Genomic DNA, 16,305 nt, shown 5'->3' with positions numbered 1-16,305 from the left:
TCCGCATGGGCAGCTTTCGAGGATGCTGACATTGTACCAGAGAGCGTTGCCCTGAGCAATTATGTTAATGCCGACGCGGATGTGATCATGTATGAGCAGCTGAGTGATGCCGAGATCTTCAGAAGTGCTCGTGCAGCTACCGGCACTGCCGATTCATCCGACGATGACGAAGCCGCGCATGGTGTTCGGGTGGTGCGACACCAGTGACCGCGTCACAGATCACAGACTCCTTGGGCATGCTGCGTAGTTTCCTTGGTGCCCATAACAACGATGTCGCTATGCAGCTCCTCACAGTATGTGAGCAGCGCATTCTGCGGTTGCTCGTGCGAAAGCGCAAGCAGTCAAAAATAAGTGATTTTTTTCAGTTTTGGAAATAAACTGCCCCCTTAAATGTGGTACATCTTTTTTCTCTTTACTTACCACTTTATTTGGTGATAACTAAATTACCGCTAGAATGAAATTTTTTGCGATCCCCATGAATTTCGTAGCAAAGTTCAACTGTACAAGAATGCATTTTGCATTGAATTCTCTCTTCTATGTATTATTGATAACATTGGTCTTTGTATTTTAGGTCTATAGAAAATAATGCTAATTCCCCACAATAGATGAATGAATCATGGAAATAAAAAAGCAACTTTCATACGCCAGTACAACTACAACACATAGGATGCTAGTACAAGCACCACGGTGAGGATATCGCACAAGGGCTAGGCAACATAAAATTTTCTCTAGTGCTTTGCAGAATAAAATCATTTAAAATCATTTAATGAATATGAATAAAATATGAATGAATAAAATCATTTAGCTATGTAGCATTACTTTTCTGAACTGCACAAGCACGACACCCCTCAAAAATGTCGTTACAGTCAAAAGCTGATACCTTCCCCGTCCTGGCTTGACGTCCTGGCAGAGGTGTGAAGCAGTGGATTGGCAGGCTTCTTGGAGAACAGGATCCACTCGCCAATCCTCTCCAGCACCAGAAACCTTCAGTACATGCTCCACCTTATTTTGAAAATGCATCAACCAAAATAAGAATGGGCTTGCACTTTTTTAACAAAGCTTCAACGCATACAGCAGTCACACCCGCCAAGCTGTTGAGCTTTGAAATTCAGATGTATATAAGAATGCGGTTGCTGGTAGCGATATATAGCTGAACTTGTAGCACACAAAAAAGATACGGACAACAAAAGTGATGACAGTGTGATGTGCTTACTTCCACTAAAATATTTAGTGAATGAAGGCACAACTGGTCAACATACATGTTTCACCTCTGCTTAATAAATAATATGTTGGAAGTAAGCCCATCATCCTGTCATCCCTCTTTTTTGTCTGTGTGTTTATTTACTACAAGCTCAGGCTTTAAAATTAGTTAAACTTTTGAAAACTTAAAAAGGAAGGGGGTTTATGGCAGACACATAAAACTGACACCCTACGACATTGTTCATAAATTGCATCAGCATGGCATGCAATCCACCATGTCTTTATAATGGCCTGATGGTAATGAACACACGTGGCTAGGAGAAGGGTACAACTTTATTAAAAGAAATTTTAGGGGCTTGGAGCTCGTAGCTCATCTCCTGTGACCTCTTCCGCACAGGCAATGACTGCTTTTTGCAGCTTTTCATAAAGGAACCGTATTAAGGTCTCTTATGTCATATCTAAGGGGGCTGGCACAAGCTTTCTGGAAGGGAGAAAGCCCTCACAATCCCAAAAGATGAAATTTTTGTTTGCTATGCATTTTTATTGCAATTATTGCATCCTGAGTCAATCTTTCCCCCTGTGAAGATAGATTAGCAATGAGGAGAAGCAAGGGTGTTAGTATGAATTCGCCAAAGGATAGCGGCCTACACTCATTAGGTTGCTTTAGGGGTATGGGGTTAATCTCCTGTCATTTTTCTACTTATTCGTAAGCTCAATGTAGGAGGTCAAAGAAGGAGACATAGAGCTCGCCATCATGAATCCAACTATCCACAATGTCCTTAGAGACTTTAAGAGCCCAATTCCCAGCGCTGTGAGAGGATGTGTGGGACTAAATACCATATTTACTCATGTAATGAATGCACTCGGATAATAAACGCACCCCCAACTTCAATCGTCAAAATCAGTTGTTTTTTTTTCCCCTGCGTAGCAAACGCACCCCCTACATTCGTCTGCTGTAGTCCCGTTAACTGACACCTGGCGCCTCCTTGCCCATAGGATCTCTTTTATTTTTTATTATTATGCCAACTCTCATCGGCCACCTCGACTCACTCCCTCGCCCCCTTCACCTTCCGCCGCATTGTTCTATTTACGCGCGGCCCATTCCCTGTCTTTTTAAAGCACGAGATCACAACAAGGGTCACGTGCGGCACCATAGTTGTCTGCCACTGTCACCGGTGTTCAAAGCCACTATTGCACAAAATAAGAAAAAAAGCTAGTAAATAAAAACACCAAGGACACTGAGGGAATCGAACCCAGGTCCCCTGCATGCCAGCCCAGTAGTCAAACATAGAGCCATGCTAGTTCTTGAAACTCCGTTGCAAACTTTCCTTAGGCAGGCTTGATGTCGGGAAAGGAATGTGTTGATATTAGTAATGAAGCATTTTAGAACAGCAAAGGAACAACCAGGCATCACACAATGCGAATCGCATAACGAGTGAGTTGTCAAATGCTCAAACCCATTACAAAATCTTGTTCTTGATCATCTATTAACTGTGGCGCATGCTCACTTCAGGCATGATTCTTCATTTTCGTGAGCCACTGCATAAAATATTTGAACAAAATTCCATGCAATGTGCAGCGGATACCATGCTTCTCCAAAGAGTGACAAAAATAACATAGCGAATGCCGGCCTACTACCAAAAAATTATTATTTATGGCATAGTGGGTATCCAGCAAGTGTGCTTGCAGCTGTTGCCCAAAGAGTGTTTAGAAAGGACTCTGAAAGGCCGCTCTTCCAGCTTTCGCTATGACTGTGCTGCACGTTCCGCGCAGGTCTAGCATTTTTTTTATTATCCGCGCACCACAGCAGGGTTCAGAAACGGTGCAAGTGTAGAGACATCGCAGCTGATAAGCACACAGTGAACGAAGGTCACAAAACTGCCCACGCTAACGGACGGTCGCTTCCTGCAAATATACGGAACTTTAAGGCCCACCTACATGCCCGCGATTTTCAAGCGACGACGACAGTGTTTGCTGTCGCCATGGCTGTCGCGAAAGGCCATTCGTCGCCATCATGTTTCAGCTTTCTGGAAAACCAGAAAAAATTACTTGTTGCCCTGAAAAAATCATGACGATTTCCGTAACATGGCAGCACCACCAATTCAGTTGCAATTTGCTCTTCCTGCTTGTTATTCGCATGTACTTCAAGGAACGCAAGATGTAAGCTACCTTTTTTACAGTAACTTCTCTTGTGAACAGCGAGACAGCAGCCACATTTTGTCGCTAATCTTGTTATTGACTGTTTGTTTTGGATGCTTCGGTGGTAGCTTGGTGCTATGTGAATGACGGCGGCGCCTTCGTCATGCAAGGTTGCCACGAAGTTGGCGAAATGCATCGTAACGTCGTAGTGCACGCTTCTGTGTGACCCTTGAAATCACAGCAGATACCACTGTTGCGGTTAAACGATTGCGAAAAAAAAGAAGATGCAAAACGTTTTTACAAAGTGCGCGGGCGGCACAGGGACAGCTTGCAGAAGATAGTACCTTCAACAACCGAAGATGAGTGAAGGGCAACAAAGAAGCTGCTTCCAAACAGCATATGATTATTTGAAAAATGCTAAGCGATCTAAGTTTTTTTTTTTTTGCATCACCGTATTTTTTGCTCATCCTGAAAAAGTTTTCATAAAATTTGCCCCACATAATAAGTGCACCTCCAACTTTGTTTTAATTTTTCTAGGAAAAAAGTGCATTCAGTACACAAGTAAATACGGTACACTCAAGGTCCTGAAAAATTCTGAACTACAAAACCAAAATCAATTTAGCCTGATCCAGCTCACTCAGAAATCCCGGTAATGAAGAAGCGCATAAAGTGACCGAAGGGTTAGCGAACCGGGTCGCGCTCTTTTCTTTGAACTGGATCCCCCAATATAGTGGCAAAAGACAGTCATAAAGGCACGTTAAAAAACTTCAGGTTTATCAAAGTCAATACCCTACTTGGTGCACTTTATAAGTATGTTGTAGTTTCAGCATGTCAAACCTCAAAAGTAATTTCAAGTTTTTAAAAGTCATTAAACTAGTCTGCTATATTGAGAGAAAAAATGTGCGTTTCAATGTAGCAGACACACAAAAAATATTTGCAAAAAAATGTGTTTTATCACAAACATTTTCATATCAAGGTTCAACTGCACCAATGTAAAGCAGAAATTTCACCTTGTTATACCTAGGTTTAAGAATAAAAAGGTATAAGAGCATTTAATTTACTATTTTCATGTAAGAAGATTAATATATGTACAGAAGCAAAATTTGAGCTTCATCATCATCATCATCGGCCTGACTACGTCCACTGCAGGACAAAGGCCTCTCCCATGTTCCGCCAGTTAACCCGGTTCTGTGCTTGCTGCTGCCAATTTATACCCGCAAACTTCTTAATCTCATCTGCCCACCTAACCTTCTGTCTCCCCCTAACCCGCTTCCCTTCTCTGGGAATCAAGTTAGTTACCCTTAATGACCAGCGGTTATCCTGTCTACGCGCTACATGCCCGGCCCACGTCCATTTCCTCTTCTTTATTTCAACTATGATATCCTTAACCCCCGTTTGTCCCCTAATCCACTCTGCTCTCTTCTTGTCTCTTAAGGTTACACCTACCATTTTTCTTTCCATTGCTCGCTGCGTCGTCCTCAATTTAAGCTGAACCCTCTCTGTAAGTCTCCAGGTTTCTGCTCCGTAGTTAAGTACTGGCAAGATACAGCTGTTATATACCTTCCTCTTGAGGGATAGTGGCAATCTACCTGTCATAATTTGAGAGTGCTTGCCGAATGTGCTCCACCCCATTCTTATTCTTCTAGTTACTTCGATCTCGTGGTTCGGCTCTGCGGTTATTACCTGCCCTAAGTAGACATAGTCTTTTACAACTTCAAGTGCACTATTACCTATTTCGAAGCGCTGCTCCTTTCCGAGGTTGTTTGAGCTTACGTTCAATTTAATGGTTGGGCGCTACCAATACCTTTGCAGGGCTAGTGGGAACTGCTGTAGAGTTGTGCAAAAAGTATTCCGAAGTATCATAAATTCATGATACTTTCACACTGTGTCCAACATTGCCTCCCTTCTCCAAAATAGAAGAGGGCCTCAAAAATTTTTTTTTAATACAATCCAGTCCTTGCGTACTCGGTAAAATTACAAGAAAGAGTGTCCTCACCTGTCGACGGCACTGGTCTGAAAGACGCTGGCTCCCTTGAGCTGAAGGTCTGGCATGCCTCATTAGGCAGTGGAGGGTCTTGCCATTGGGCTCGAGACGTCGCCGGCAAAAGGTTGCAATATCCTGCTCACATGACGACGCAAGGTCTGGTGTGAGTTGGTAATTCTCAAGAAGAAAGCGACGGTGCTCCAACATCTCCTGCTGACATTCAGCTCCCACTGGATATTCTAAGGATTAAAAGCAAGCCATCTTTACATCTATAAAAGATAACTGCAAAATGCAGCAATACTACACAACCACTCATTAAATGTGCAGTTCTTGCTTGGGCCACAGCCCCACTCTAAAACTACATTAACTCATTATCTCCTGTGTGCACCACCTTCTTATCATTCTAATTTCATGTCTTTTTTTCAAAGCAAGACCCCGTGACCCTTAACCAACTAGCCTACACACAAGCCATTACTAACCTTGAAAGCTCACTGTTAGCAATATCTTGGAAATCACAGGGTAACTAGATTGTGATTAGCAAAACTTGTTTCCCATCTGCGATTGGATTAAACATAGAGGGAATGAAAATATCACCCACACTAATGGGAACTAAATGCATAGCACTCTTTGTTACATGTGTAGCTTTCCTATATTCTTGGGCTTATTCAATCACAATTGGCACAGTTATTTACTACCAGCAGCATGTTAATACTGAGGTTAAACATTATAAGAAATCAGTGTGGATGCTTAAGCGGAGATGCTACTTGAAAAAGGTTTTTTTTTATTTCTTGACCCAGATCCTTGAAATTTTAGGTGTTAATAAAGCTTGCAATACTGATTTCATAACTGTAATCTGATCTGATAGCTATAGTAGTTCCAGAGTTACTACAACTTTGATAACAAAATATAGGGCTTCTGGTGCACACTTTAAAACTTACTAAAAATTTTCTCGCAGAATCGGAGCAGCACAATACAGAAAAGTATCTCAAGTAAGAGATTAACCTGCTGCATTAAACACAAAAAATCAAAGGTACCATATGTACATTTTACATCTATCTATCAGCATATGAAGTTGTGGAACAAAAAATCTGTGATGTATATTGCAACCCCAAGCAGATACTTATATTCTAGAGTGGATGACGAAGATCTGTAAAAAAGTTTGTGCACAAGATGCGAGAATTACCTCAAATTGAAAATTGCAAAAAATGCCTTTGAAAGTTATAAATATGTTTACTCATGATTACACAGTGCGATTTGCATGAAACTTTGTGAGAGCATAAAAGTGGCACAGCTAGAGCACTTAAAATTGTTCTGCTTCATGTGTACTTCCTTATCCCTGCTTGAGAAGGGAGTCATTGAGGTGTGCTTTTTTCGGCATGTTGCGACGATGAGCCCTTACTTTGGCTGTTTCACACACAGACATTCTTTGGATTCTCCTCTGGTCGCGGGATTCGCCCAGGGTGATCAGTTGATCTGGTGACACTACACCAAGCTCTTCTAACACGTGTTCGAAGCTTGAATGCTTTTTATTAAGCCACAGCACGGTCATTGCAGCTGCAGTTTCCACTGTTGTCCTGGAGGCAAACTTCGTCTTCGGACACAACAGCCAGGTTTTCCTGTTCAAGGATTCTGCAGCGTTTTGGGTCTTTCCTTGAAGACAGTGTACCAGCAACTTTTCATCTGTGAGGCGCTTGTAAATGGGAAGCACAGCCAATCCTTGAGCCTTGGTCAAGATTGGTGTGTGGTCGGGTGGGGCCTCCCCAAGGGCTTCGGCTCGCCTATGCTTGCACCAGGCAGTCACCCCTTCTGCACAATATCGGTGGCTGCCTGCGGTGTTACTCGATGATGAGTGGAAATACGAGACCCAGATGGTGCGATCCATTTTCAGAATATCACCTCTATTGTTTGTGATTGCAATACGGTAAAAGTTTTGCAGCTTCTGAATCATGTCATCTTTTAGCTTTTCTTCTCATGGAAGTCGTGTTGGCAGTTTCCCAAGAGCAGTGCCAAGACGCTTGGCCACATGGTTTGTGCACTACTACTTGTCCACGACAACTTTACCATATACCTTGGCCTCAGCGACAGCGGTGTGAGCTTTGCTGTCTCCATCACTGAAGAACTCGGTGAAGCCCAATGGTGTTGTGTATGAGGGAGCCCTGCCCCGTATGCACAAAGCTGCCTCAGTCTCCATGGCATGAGAGGAGCACTCTTTATTTTTTTCGCAGGCAGGACTGTGGCAACACTATTCACCAGGACTATTCAACACTATTCACCAATTTTATTTTCTAGGGAATGGAAAGCATGCCAGCCATATTTGAAGTGCATGGATTGCTTATAGACAAAATAAAAATGGCTAAATCCTTGATTATTTCCTGCTTAGAGGTATGACTAATTAGATCACCTGAACAAGTTGGTTTTCTTACTTAGATGTCTCATATGAGATACTTGTAAGGTTCCTCCATTCACCCCAGTTTGCAATGACAATGTGCTTTCACTCTCTTTGCCAACGATAAGCTAAATTTTTGCTGGTAAAGATGGACTACACCGTATTCAAAAGGAGCCAAACATGGAACAAAGCAAGTTCCAAGAACTTTTACTGTGCCAAAGCCCCACTAGATGGAAGTACACTTAGATCCATGACATCACACACAGATACTGCTGTTGAAGTTGTTTAAGCACTCAACTCAATGTAATGAAGTGTGGCCATTTTCAGCTGCGTAAGAAAATGGCTGCACCATTAGCCTAGATTTGATCAACCAAATGTTTTGAAACACTACTTTATTGGTCTGATTTCGTGTATACATTTAGTGTCACTTTAAACTGAGTTAAATGCTCGCTTTCAGACGTCAAGTAATTATGCGATGTAAATATCAAAAGCATGACTTCTGGACATCTTCAATATTCATATTTACCTTTATGCATTGCATTCTCAAGGCAAAGGAGGATCTGGGCCAAGCGGAACTCCCGGCGATTTGAGGTTTTTTCACGACAGCGATACATGCGGATGTCTTGCAGACATGCTGCGCTCAGACCTTGGCTCACCCGGAAGTCCTGCATTGTCAGCTGCTCCCTCTGGGCCAGCTTCTCACGGCACTGCGTGTGTCATGTACAACAGGTATTCGCATATGTGATAAAAAAACAAAAATATGCTTGGTGCACTGCGCAAGCCTTAAAAGAGGAGCGTGATTCACCATTTCAACCTTTTCCATGTTAGAAGCTTGATGACAGAATGTAAGGCCACAATGCATCCTTTTTCTTCACATGCCAGACTTGCCTATAACCACAACTGCTGTCTTCAAAATTTAGCTATCCCAAGATATCAAGCAATGTGTTTGTGCACCAGTAACACAGCGAGTGCATAAATCAAAAGTTGATAAATTAAGGCTCAGTATGGTTCACTGTATAATGTCTTTTATAGTATGTGCAGACCCTGCAAACTACTTATATTCGCTATAAATGGCACTTCATAATGCTCTGCATCAAAGTCACTGCTTTAAGCCATAATACAAATGCCATTGCGGCAATTTGTCTTATAAGTGAGTGTGCGAAGAGCCAGTGTTCTATATGAACCAGTAGCTCTTCAGCTCATGGTGTAGAAGCCTTGTGCATTATAACTTATGTGGTTTCTACATAAGCAACAAGCTTGTACAAGTAGTGGATGCTAAAATATTAGTGAAACATCTGCAGCCGAGACATTGCATATGATACCGCAAGTTTACAGAGATGCTGTCGTGGGTTGGCAGGATTTAACTTGACTGAAGTGTTTTTCGTGGAAACTAAAGGGGCCTGGCAACATCTTTCTATGTAGACGTCTAATGCATTCATTAAAAGACTTTACTGCATCATAAATTGAGAGCCACAAAACTTTATTTAGAATACGTCAAGTAATAATAATACCTGAAATTTAACACACCAAAGCCAAGATATGATTATGAGATGCCGTAGTGGAGGGCTCCGGAAACTTCGAGCACCTGGGTTTTTTTAACATGCACCTAAATCTAAGCCCACGGGCCTTTTCGTCTTCATCAAAGAAACTGCAGCCGGTTTAGTTCCCGCAACCTCCGAGATAGCTGTACAGCACCATAACCACTAGCAGGAGTGCAACAGCCGAAATAGAATTTTGGAGCAATTTTTGGAGCAGCAATATGTTACTTTTTAAGCACAAAAATCCAAATTTGCAGCAGGTCACGGGGAAAAGAACACTCATTTTTAATTACAAAAGACCACATTGGAGCGCTATGAAAAAGAAGTATCTAAAAAATGCACGAACTATTCTACGTCCTCTAAATCCTGCAGAGTGAATATGAACACTGCTATTTTAATAGAAGTAGTATTTTGAACCAGTACTCAGTAAACAATCATGAGATGCACATTGGCATTTGCTACGCCTGTCAAATCCTTTGACAGGCTCTGAAAATTGAAATGTGAATTTGCCAAGCTGGCGACCTTGAAATTTGGGAGATTCGTAAAACTGAGGAGTAGAGGTGGCGAAAAAGGAAAAAGAGGTGACACACATTTTCTTTGATTTTGTAGGGCTCCAGCAATATCATACAGTGTCTAAATAATTGCCAGTAACTTTCTTAGACGTCAGCAGTCATATTACCGTATTTTCTGGAGTATAAGACGTGGTTTTTTTCTGAATTTTCTCCCCAGTGCATCTTATGCAAAAGTGCGACTTATATATTTTTGTTCCCATTCACTTTGGAACTGAAGCTATTTGTTTTTATTTTTAAACTGCGGTAACGATTGCCAGACTGTCAAGCAATCAATTGAAGCTGGCACATCAAGATTCAGGTTACAAAACAGCGAGCGAGACTGGAAAAAAAAAGAAAAAAAAATGGAATTATTGTGCTTTGCACGAGTTACCAAATTTTTAAGCAATAAATTTAGAAATAGCAAGTCACAATGTTTTTTTTTTATTTCACTATATTATTATTGTTATTGTTTTGCCCTTTTAGAGCATTTTCAGACCGTTTATTGTAGTCGAGGACCGACAGCCAAGGCGCTGCTGCACTTGCAAGGCCATAGTAAGAAAAATCCCCATCGATGCCGATACGAGCCAAGCGGAGTCAAGCCATCCTTCGCCAGTGTGGTCACGTGGTGTGAGCTGTGCTGCGACGGTTGAGTCGCCGTCTCCGCTTTGTCCAGTTAGTGTGTCCGGGTTCACCATGTCGCCTCGGCAATAGCAGAAAAGCTACACGTCAAAGTACAGGTTGATAGTGGATGAGTTTCTGCTTAAAAACGGTAACCGTGCTGCTGGACGACACTTTGGTGTGAGGGAAAAGATGGTGGGCCATCGGCGTAAGTCGGAGGAGAAGCTTAGGGCTATGAGAAGCACGAAGAAAGCTGACCGAGGATTGAAAGCCTGATGGCCGGAACTTGAGGCCCATCTGCGCACTTGGGTACTAGAACAACGTGGTGAAGGCAGGAGACCGTCTACTGTGCAGTTGCGCCTCAAAGCGCACACGTGGGCACAGGAGATGGGAGCTGTCAGTTTTGTCGGTGATCCTTCTTGGTGGTTCTCATTTATGAGACGCAACTGTTTGAGCATCAGAGCCACGACAGTTTGTTTGCTGCTGGACGACACTTTGGTGTGACTGAAAAGATGGTGGGCCATCGGCGTAAGTCAGAGGAGAAGCTTAGGGCTATGAGAAGCACGAAGAAAGCTGACCGAGGATTGAAAGCCCGATGGCCGGAACTTGAGGTCCATCTGCGCACTTGGGTACTAGAACAACGTGGTGAAGGCAGGAGACCGTCTACTGTGCAGTTGCGCCTCAAAGCGCACACATGGGCACAGGAGATGGGAGCTGTCAGTTTTGTCGGTGATCCTTCTTGGTGGTTCTCATTTATGAGACGCAACTGTTTGAGCATCAGAGCCACGACAGTTTGTCAAAAGCTGCCCGAAGACTTCGTTTAAAACCTGGAGAAGTTCAAAGCGTTACTGAAGAAGCAGGCGGACGAAAGCGAGATATCGGAAGATCACATAGTCAACATGGACGAAATTCCATTGACTTTGACATTCCTATGGGACGAACTGTTATGCAGAAGGGTGACAAGTCAGTGCTGCTGCGAACAACCGGGCACGAAAAATCACATTTTACGGTCATCCTAGCTTGCTGTGCTGACAGAATCAAACTGCCACCAATGCTTCTATTTAAGTGGAAGACGCTGCAGAGCGACAGCTTCCCTTCTGGTGTAATCATTTAGGCAAACGAAAAGGGACAAATGAATGAAAGCATGATGACAGTTTGGCTTGAAAAATGTTTTGTCAAACACCCAGATGGCTTTTTCCATGAAAAGAAGGGTCTGCTTGTTGTGGACAGCATGCGTGCACATATTACCGACGCAACACTTAAAAGGGTGAAGGCTGTCAACTGCACGGCTGCAGTCATACAAAGCGGTATGACAAAGCTTCTGCAACCTTTGGATATCTCTGTCAACCGCAGTTTCAAAGCTGTACTGCACCGTTTGTGGCAAAGCTGGATGACCGACGGCAACCACAGCTTTACGGCCACTGGACGCTTGAGACATGCAACGTTTGGCGAAGTGGCCAAGTAGTTCGACGAAGTGTGGGATACCATGTCTATGCCCACAATAGCTGCAGGCTTTCAAAAAGCTGGCCTTGTGGCATCTGCACCTGCCAGCAATTGTGACAGCAGCAACTTGGAAGATTACAATGATGTCCCTGCGACCCTGCCTAGTGAATTGGCCAAACTGTTCGACAGCGCACCGAAGGATAAGGCCTTTGATGGTTTTTCAATAATGCACAGTGAAGAATAAATTCTTTTTCTGCTTACAAGCACCTGATTGTTGCCTTTTTGCTGTAACCTGTGGAACTTTTACTGAAGGGTTAGGGGAATGCGAGTGATCCAGAATGGGTAAGTACAATGCATCTGAAACTAAGCGCATGCTGAATTATACTCAGTTGGGCTGAACACGCAGAAAAGAGGTGCGTCTTATGATGAATTTATTCGTGAAAACGTGCGAAAATAGTGGGGTGCTTCCTATACAAAGGTGCGACTTACAAACCAGAAAATACGGTAGTACTGACAATTATGTGCCGTATACACGCATAAGTAATCACAAATAATAAAATGCTTTTCTGAAGGCCACCCGTGTACTATGGGGTGAAGGTGGCTTAAGTGGCATTCTGCACTAGTTAGAACAAGGTCAAGAAATTTTCGAACTGCTGAACTTCCCCCCTCCTCTTTTATTTTGACGATTGAGTCAAGATTAGAGCACAACTTTTCGGCTCGCTTGAAAGGCGTGTTTGACTAAATAAGGTAACACCAGAATGCACCCATTGGCCCAGCGACAGCAACGCACATCTATCGTATGTGCCATTGCTTTGATAACCATTGTGGTCACCAGCAAAGGCGGCGTTCGCAGCCTGTCAAGTTTGTTCATGCGTATTAATAGCGGCATATGCTAACCGAGCATGCCGTGATCGCATTTGCTGACCCGCAAAGTGTTGCTGGCTACAGCAACGCATTTTTGTCAAGTTGCGTCGTCCCGCCGATAGATATCAGCAGCGGTCAGCGGACCGATGGGCACGCGGCGTTGTTACTTTATCAGAGCGATTGCATTTCGCGAGGTCCTGGCTTAGCAGTGGTTAAGAGTTAGGGTCTGTGTTCCTGGATCCCTGGATTAATTGATGATGCCAACTACAGGTGGCCAACGTAGCCTCCATTTCTCACTGAAATTAGCACAACTGAGAAAATTTTTAGCCTGGTCGGACATTATGGCACAGTGTGGCACAATTTGGGAAAATTTTGTTATTTTTGTGCAGCTCGATGAAAAAATGGGGAATTGTATCAATTTGGCACAATTGGCACAGCTGTTGCACCCCTGCACAAGACCATCACAATGGGGCAGAATTTATCAAGTGCAAGCACAGCTACAGGAATCTGTGACACGCTTCAAGCACATTCTTGTTTCATACTCTCAAACATGCTGAAGGCTTCACAGAGAAGGGGATGACAAGGAGGCAAGAAGATGCGTCTCTTCACAAGTGCACGTAATGACCTTGAAAAACTTTCGCCTCCCCCCCCCCCCCGAACACACAACTTATTTTCAGAGTGATCACATGCAGGCATGTGGTGGCATTCTGAGGCAGCCACGGTAATTATGCAGCTCACATTGCTCAAAATCAGTCAATGTCCAGGGATTTCACGCTTATAATAACATGGTCCCTGTGAGTACTATATGGGGTCATTTGTCAAGAAAAGAGGGTGTGTTTTCTAGCCGACTTTAAGAATTTATGGTAAATTCCAGGTCGAATCCTATGCAGTGGTATGATGTTTGGCTCGTGCGTTCTCAGGAGCCTCTACAACCGATCGGCAATGTTTTCTAACCATGCTGAAAAAAGTGTTGCAGGGCCCCTTTAAGAGCACAAGAATATCCAGGAAGATGACAAGAAATGAAGATTATATTAGAAGAGCTCAACACTGCGAAATGTCGACAACTATTCGCAACTTATGTATGATGATGTGTTTAACAATGCAAATGCCAGGCTTAGCCAAGGAACACCACAGCAGTAGTCATGGACAAGCAACTTATGCTCAAGGATTGTCAGAAAGCAATCCACGCTGCTTCCATTATCAATCTGTCATACAGAATAGTCCAGTGAACTGTTACAAGTGATTTGAACATGCATCATATGACTGCTGAATTTGTCCCTAGGGCTGCTGATCCAGGAGCATAAAAAACATAGCATCAAAGTCTGCCACAAACTCCAAAAGTTTGCAATAGATAACTCAATATTCATGTTTGGGATCACTACTAGTGATGCAACTTGGACTTTATGGGCATGAGTCTGGGCTGCAGCATCAATCTCCTTATAAAAAAAAAGCCCATCATCCCCACAAGCAAGAAAGACGAGGTAGGTGCAGAATTCAATCAAATGCATTCTCGTCTCCCCCCTTTCTCTTTCTCTCTCTTTTTTCTTTCAGATTTGCAGCATTGTGCATCGAGAATTCCTTTCCAGTAATCAGCCTGTCATTATTGAGTTCCGACTGCAGGTCTTAATATTCAGCAAAAGCGACAACACCTATGGCATGCGATTATCTGTGGCATACAAAATACTGGATGGCCCATCACCACAATACCTCTTGTCAAAAATCTATTCTCCCGAGTTTTTCATTAGACACAAGGTGATGTTGTCACATTTGTCCTACCCTCCAGATTTGTCTCCTGAGGTCTTTGCTCTATTCCCAAAACTGAACATCCAGCTTGAAGGCTACTGTTTTTAAACTATTGCAGATCTATCCTCCCGAGTATTTCATTAGACACAAGGTGAGGTCCCTTTTACATGTGCCATACCCTCCAGATTTGTCTCCTGAGGACTTTGCCCTAATCACGAAATTGAACATCCAGCTTGAAGGTGACTGTTTTTAAACTACTGCAGAGATGCATAGTGAATTGTAAAAGTACCTAGCGCATTAAAAGAAGTGGACTAACATTCCAAATGTGGTTGAAACAAAGGAATGCTATATTTCCATAGAAGTAAACTATACTTTGAGATAACTATATGTACGCATTTTTCATTGTCTAAAAACTTTTCAATACCAGCTCGTACACAGGTGTTGATTATACTGACAAAATTCAATGTAATGTCTCTAAAATAAGAACAAATCGAGACATATAGTGTGCACTTGATGTTCTTTTGTTCATGCAGTTACTGCTAATCAACTGAATTTACCTAATTATGTATGTTTATTGCAAATAATATTTTTATAAAGATAAGATTTTTTTCAACCAATTAACAATTTACAAAAAGAAATTGAAATTTACAATTGAACCACAAAAGACATACAGTCACTGCATATACTCCATATGGCAAGGCCTAGCACTAAGAAATTTGGCTAAGTGAGAAAAAACATGGATGAAAAATTGTTCATAGTATTTATTATCACAGGTATTCTCAACAGCACTTTAAAATGTTGTACCGATACCTTCTTTGCGAACTATCAAAATAAGATTTAACAATTTTTAGTATCTGCTAATGGTCACGGCCATCAATTTACATCAACTTGTGAAGTATGCAGTAATGCTTCCCTATATTAAGCATGCTTATTTTTATCAGGATGCAGTACCACAAATAAATGGGCAACATTCAGCACTAATTAAGTCACAGTAATTGCAAGAAAAAAAGTTCTCCAGAGTTATTGTGACTGAACACTTTGAACAAAAAAAATGCTGTGACAGAAATAGGGAGACTTAAAGTGATAATAAATACAAGTCAGCTTGTTGAAACATGGGCTCTAGCTGGGCTGGCCCTTTTTCAACAAGTGAATTGTTCACCTGAGTTATTACTTGGATTATCAAAAACTGCATGGCCTAGCTTAATTTTATGACCTGTTTTACTCAGTTCTATGCACACTCATTTAGTATTACACAAAATCTGGAGAAGTGTTTCACGATCAGAATGTGCACTTGCCATACCAGCAACCATATCAGTGACGATTTGCGAATACCAGCATGTAGGCTTGTGCGAAAATTCAAATGCTTTGAATATTCGAACGAATAGCAGAGTGTTTGAATTTGCTTTGTAAGAATTTAAATGACCGAATATTTCGAAGTATTCCATATGAACGAATATGTCTATATTAGTCCCAATGTAACTACCTGTAAGGGTGGTTTTGCTGCAGTATAGCGATGCTAAGCCGTGAAAGCACCTATATAAAGAAAATTTGCTTTACCGCAAAGCTCCACTTAAAATTTAAAGGGGCCCTGCAACACTTTTTGAGAATGGTCAGCAAATGCTGCCGATTGGTAGTCGAAGCTACCGAGAACACATGAGCTAAATATTATAGCGTAGCACGCCGACCAGGAATTCACAATAAATTCTCAAAGTCAGATGAAAATTGCTCTCTTCTCTTGGCAAATGATGCCACAGTGCCAAAAATCGCTCATCACAGCCATTGTACCAGCCATTAGCTGATTTGAGCATGGGGCGCTCGGTCATTACTGTGGCCGCTGCA

The 16,305-nt window shown here is 42.4% G+C and overlaps 1 protein-coding gene across 1 annotated transcript in view; it reads right to left on the bottom strand.

The window, feature by feature from the left end:
- The window catches only part of Glg1 (Golgi apparatus protein 1), a 120,813-nt gene that overhangs the window by 73,350 nt on the left and 31,158 nt on the right, over nt 1-16,305 (bottom strand). Inside the window, exons 6-8 of the mRNA XM_037428514.2 lie at nt 8,236-8,416; nt 5,336-5,562; nt 881-1,002 (exon numbers count right to left, since the gene is read on the bottom strand). Coding sequence (XP_037284411.2) covers nt 881-1,002; nt 5,336-5,562; nt 8,236-8,416 — 530 coding nt within the window. The remainder of the gene's footprint in view (nt 1-880; nt 1,003-5,335; nt 5,563-8,235; nt 8,417-16,305) is intronic.

Source organism: Rhipicephalus microplus, chromosome X, assembly GCF_043290135.1.
Source record: "Rhipicephalus microplus isolate Deutch F79 chromosome X, USDA_Rmic, whole genome shotgun sequence".
In the NCBI taxonomy this organism is placed as follows: Eukaryota; Metazoa; Arthropoda; class Arachnida; order Ixodida; family Ixodidae; genus Rhipicephalus; species Rhipicephalus microplus.
This window is presented reverse-complemented; position numbering and strand designations above follow the sequence as displayed.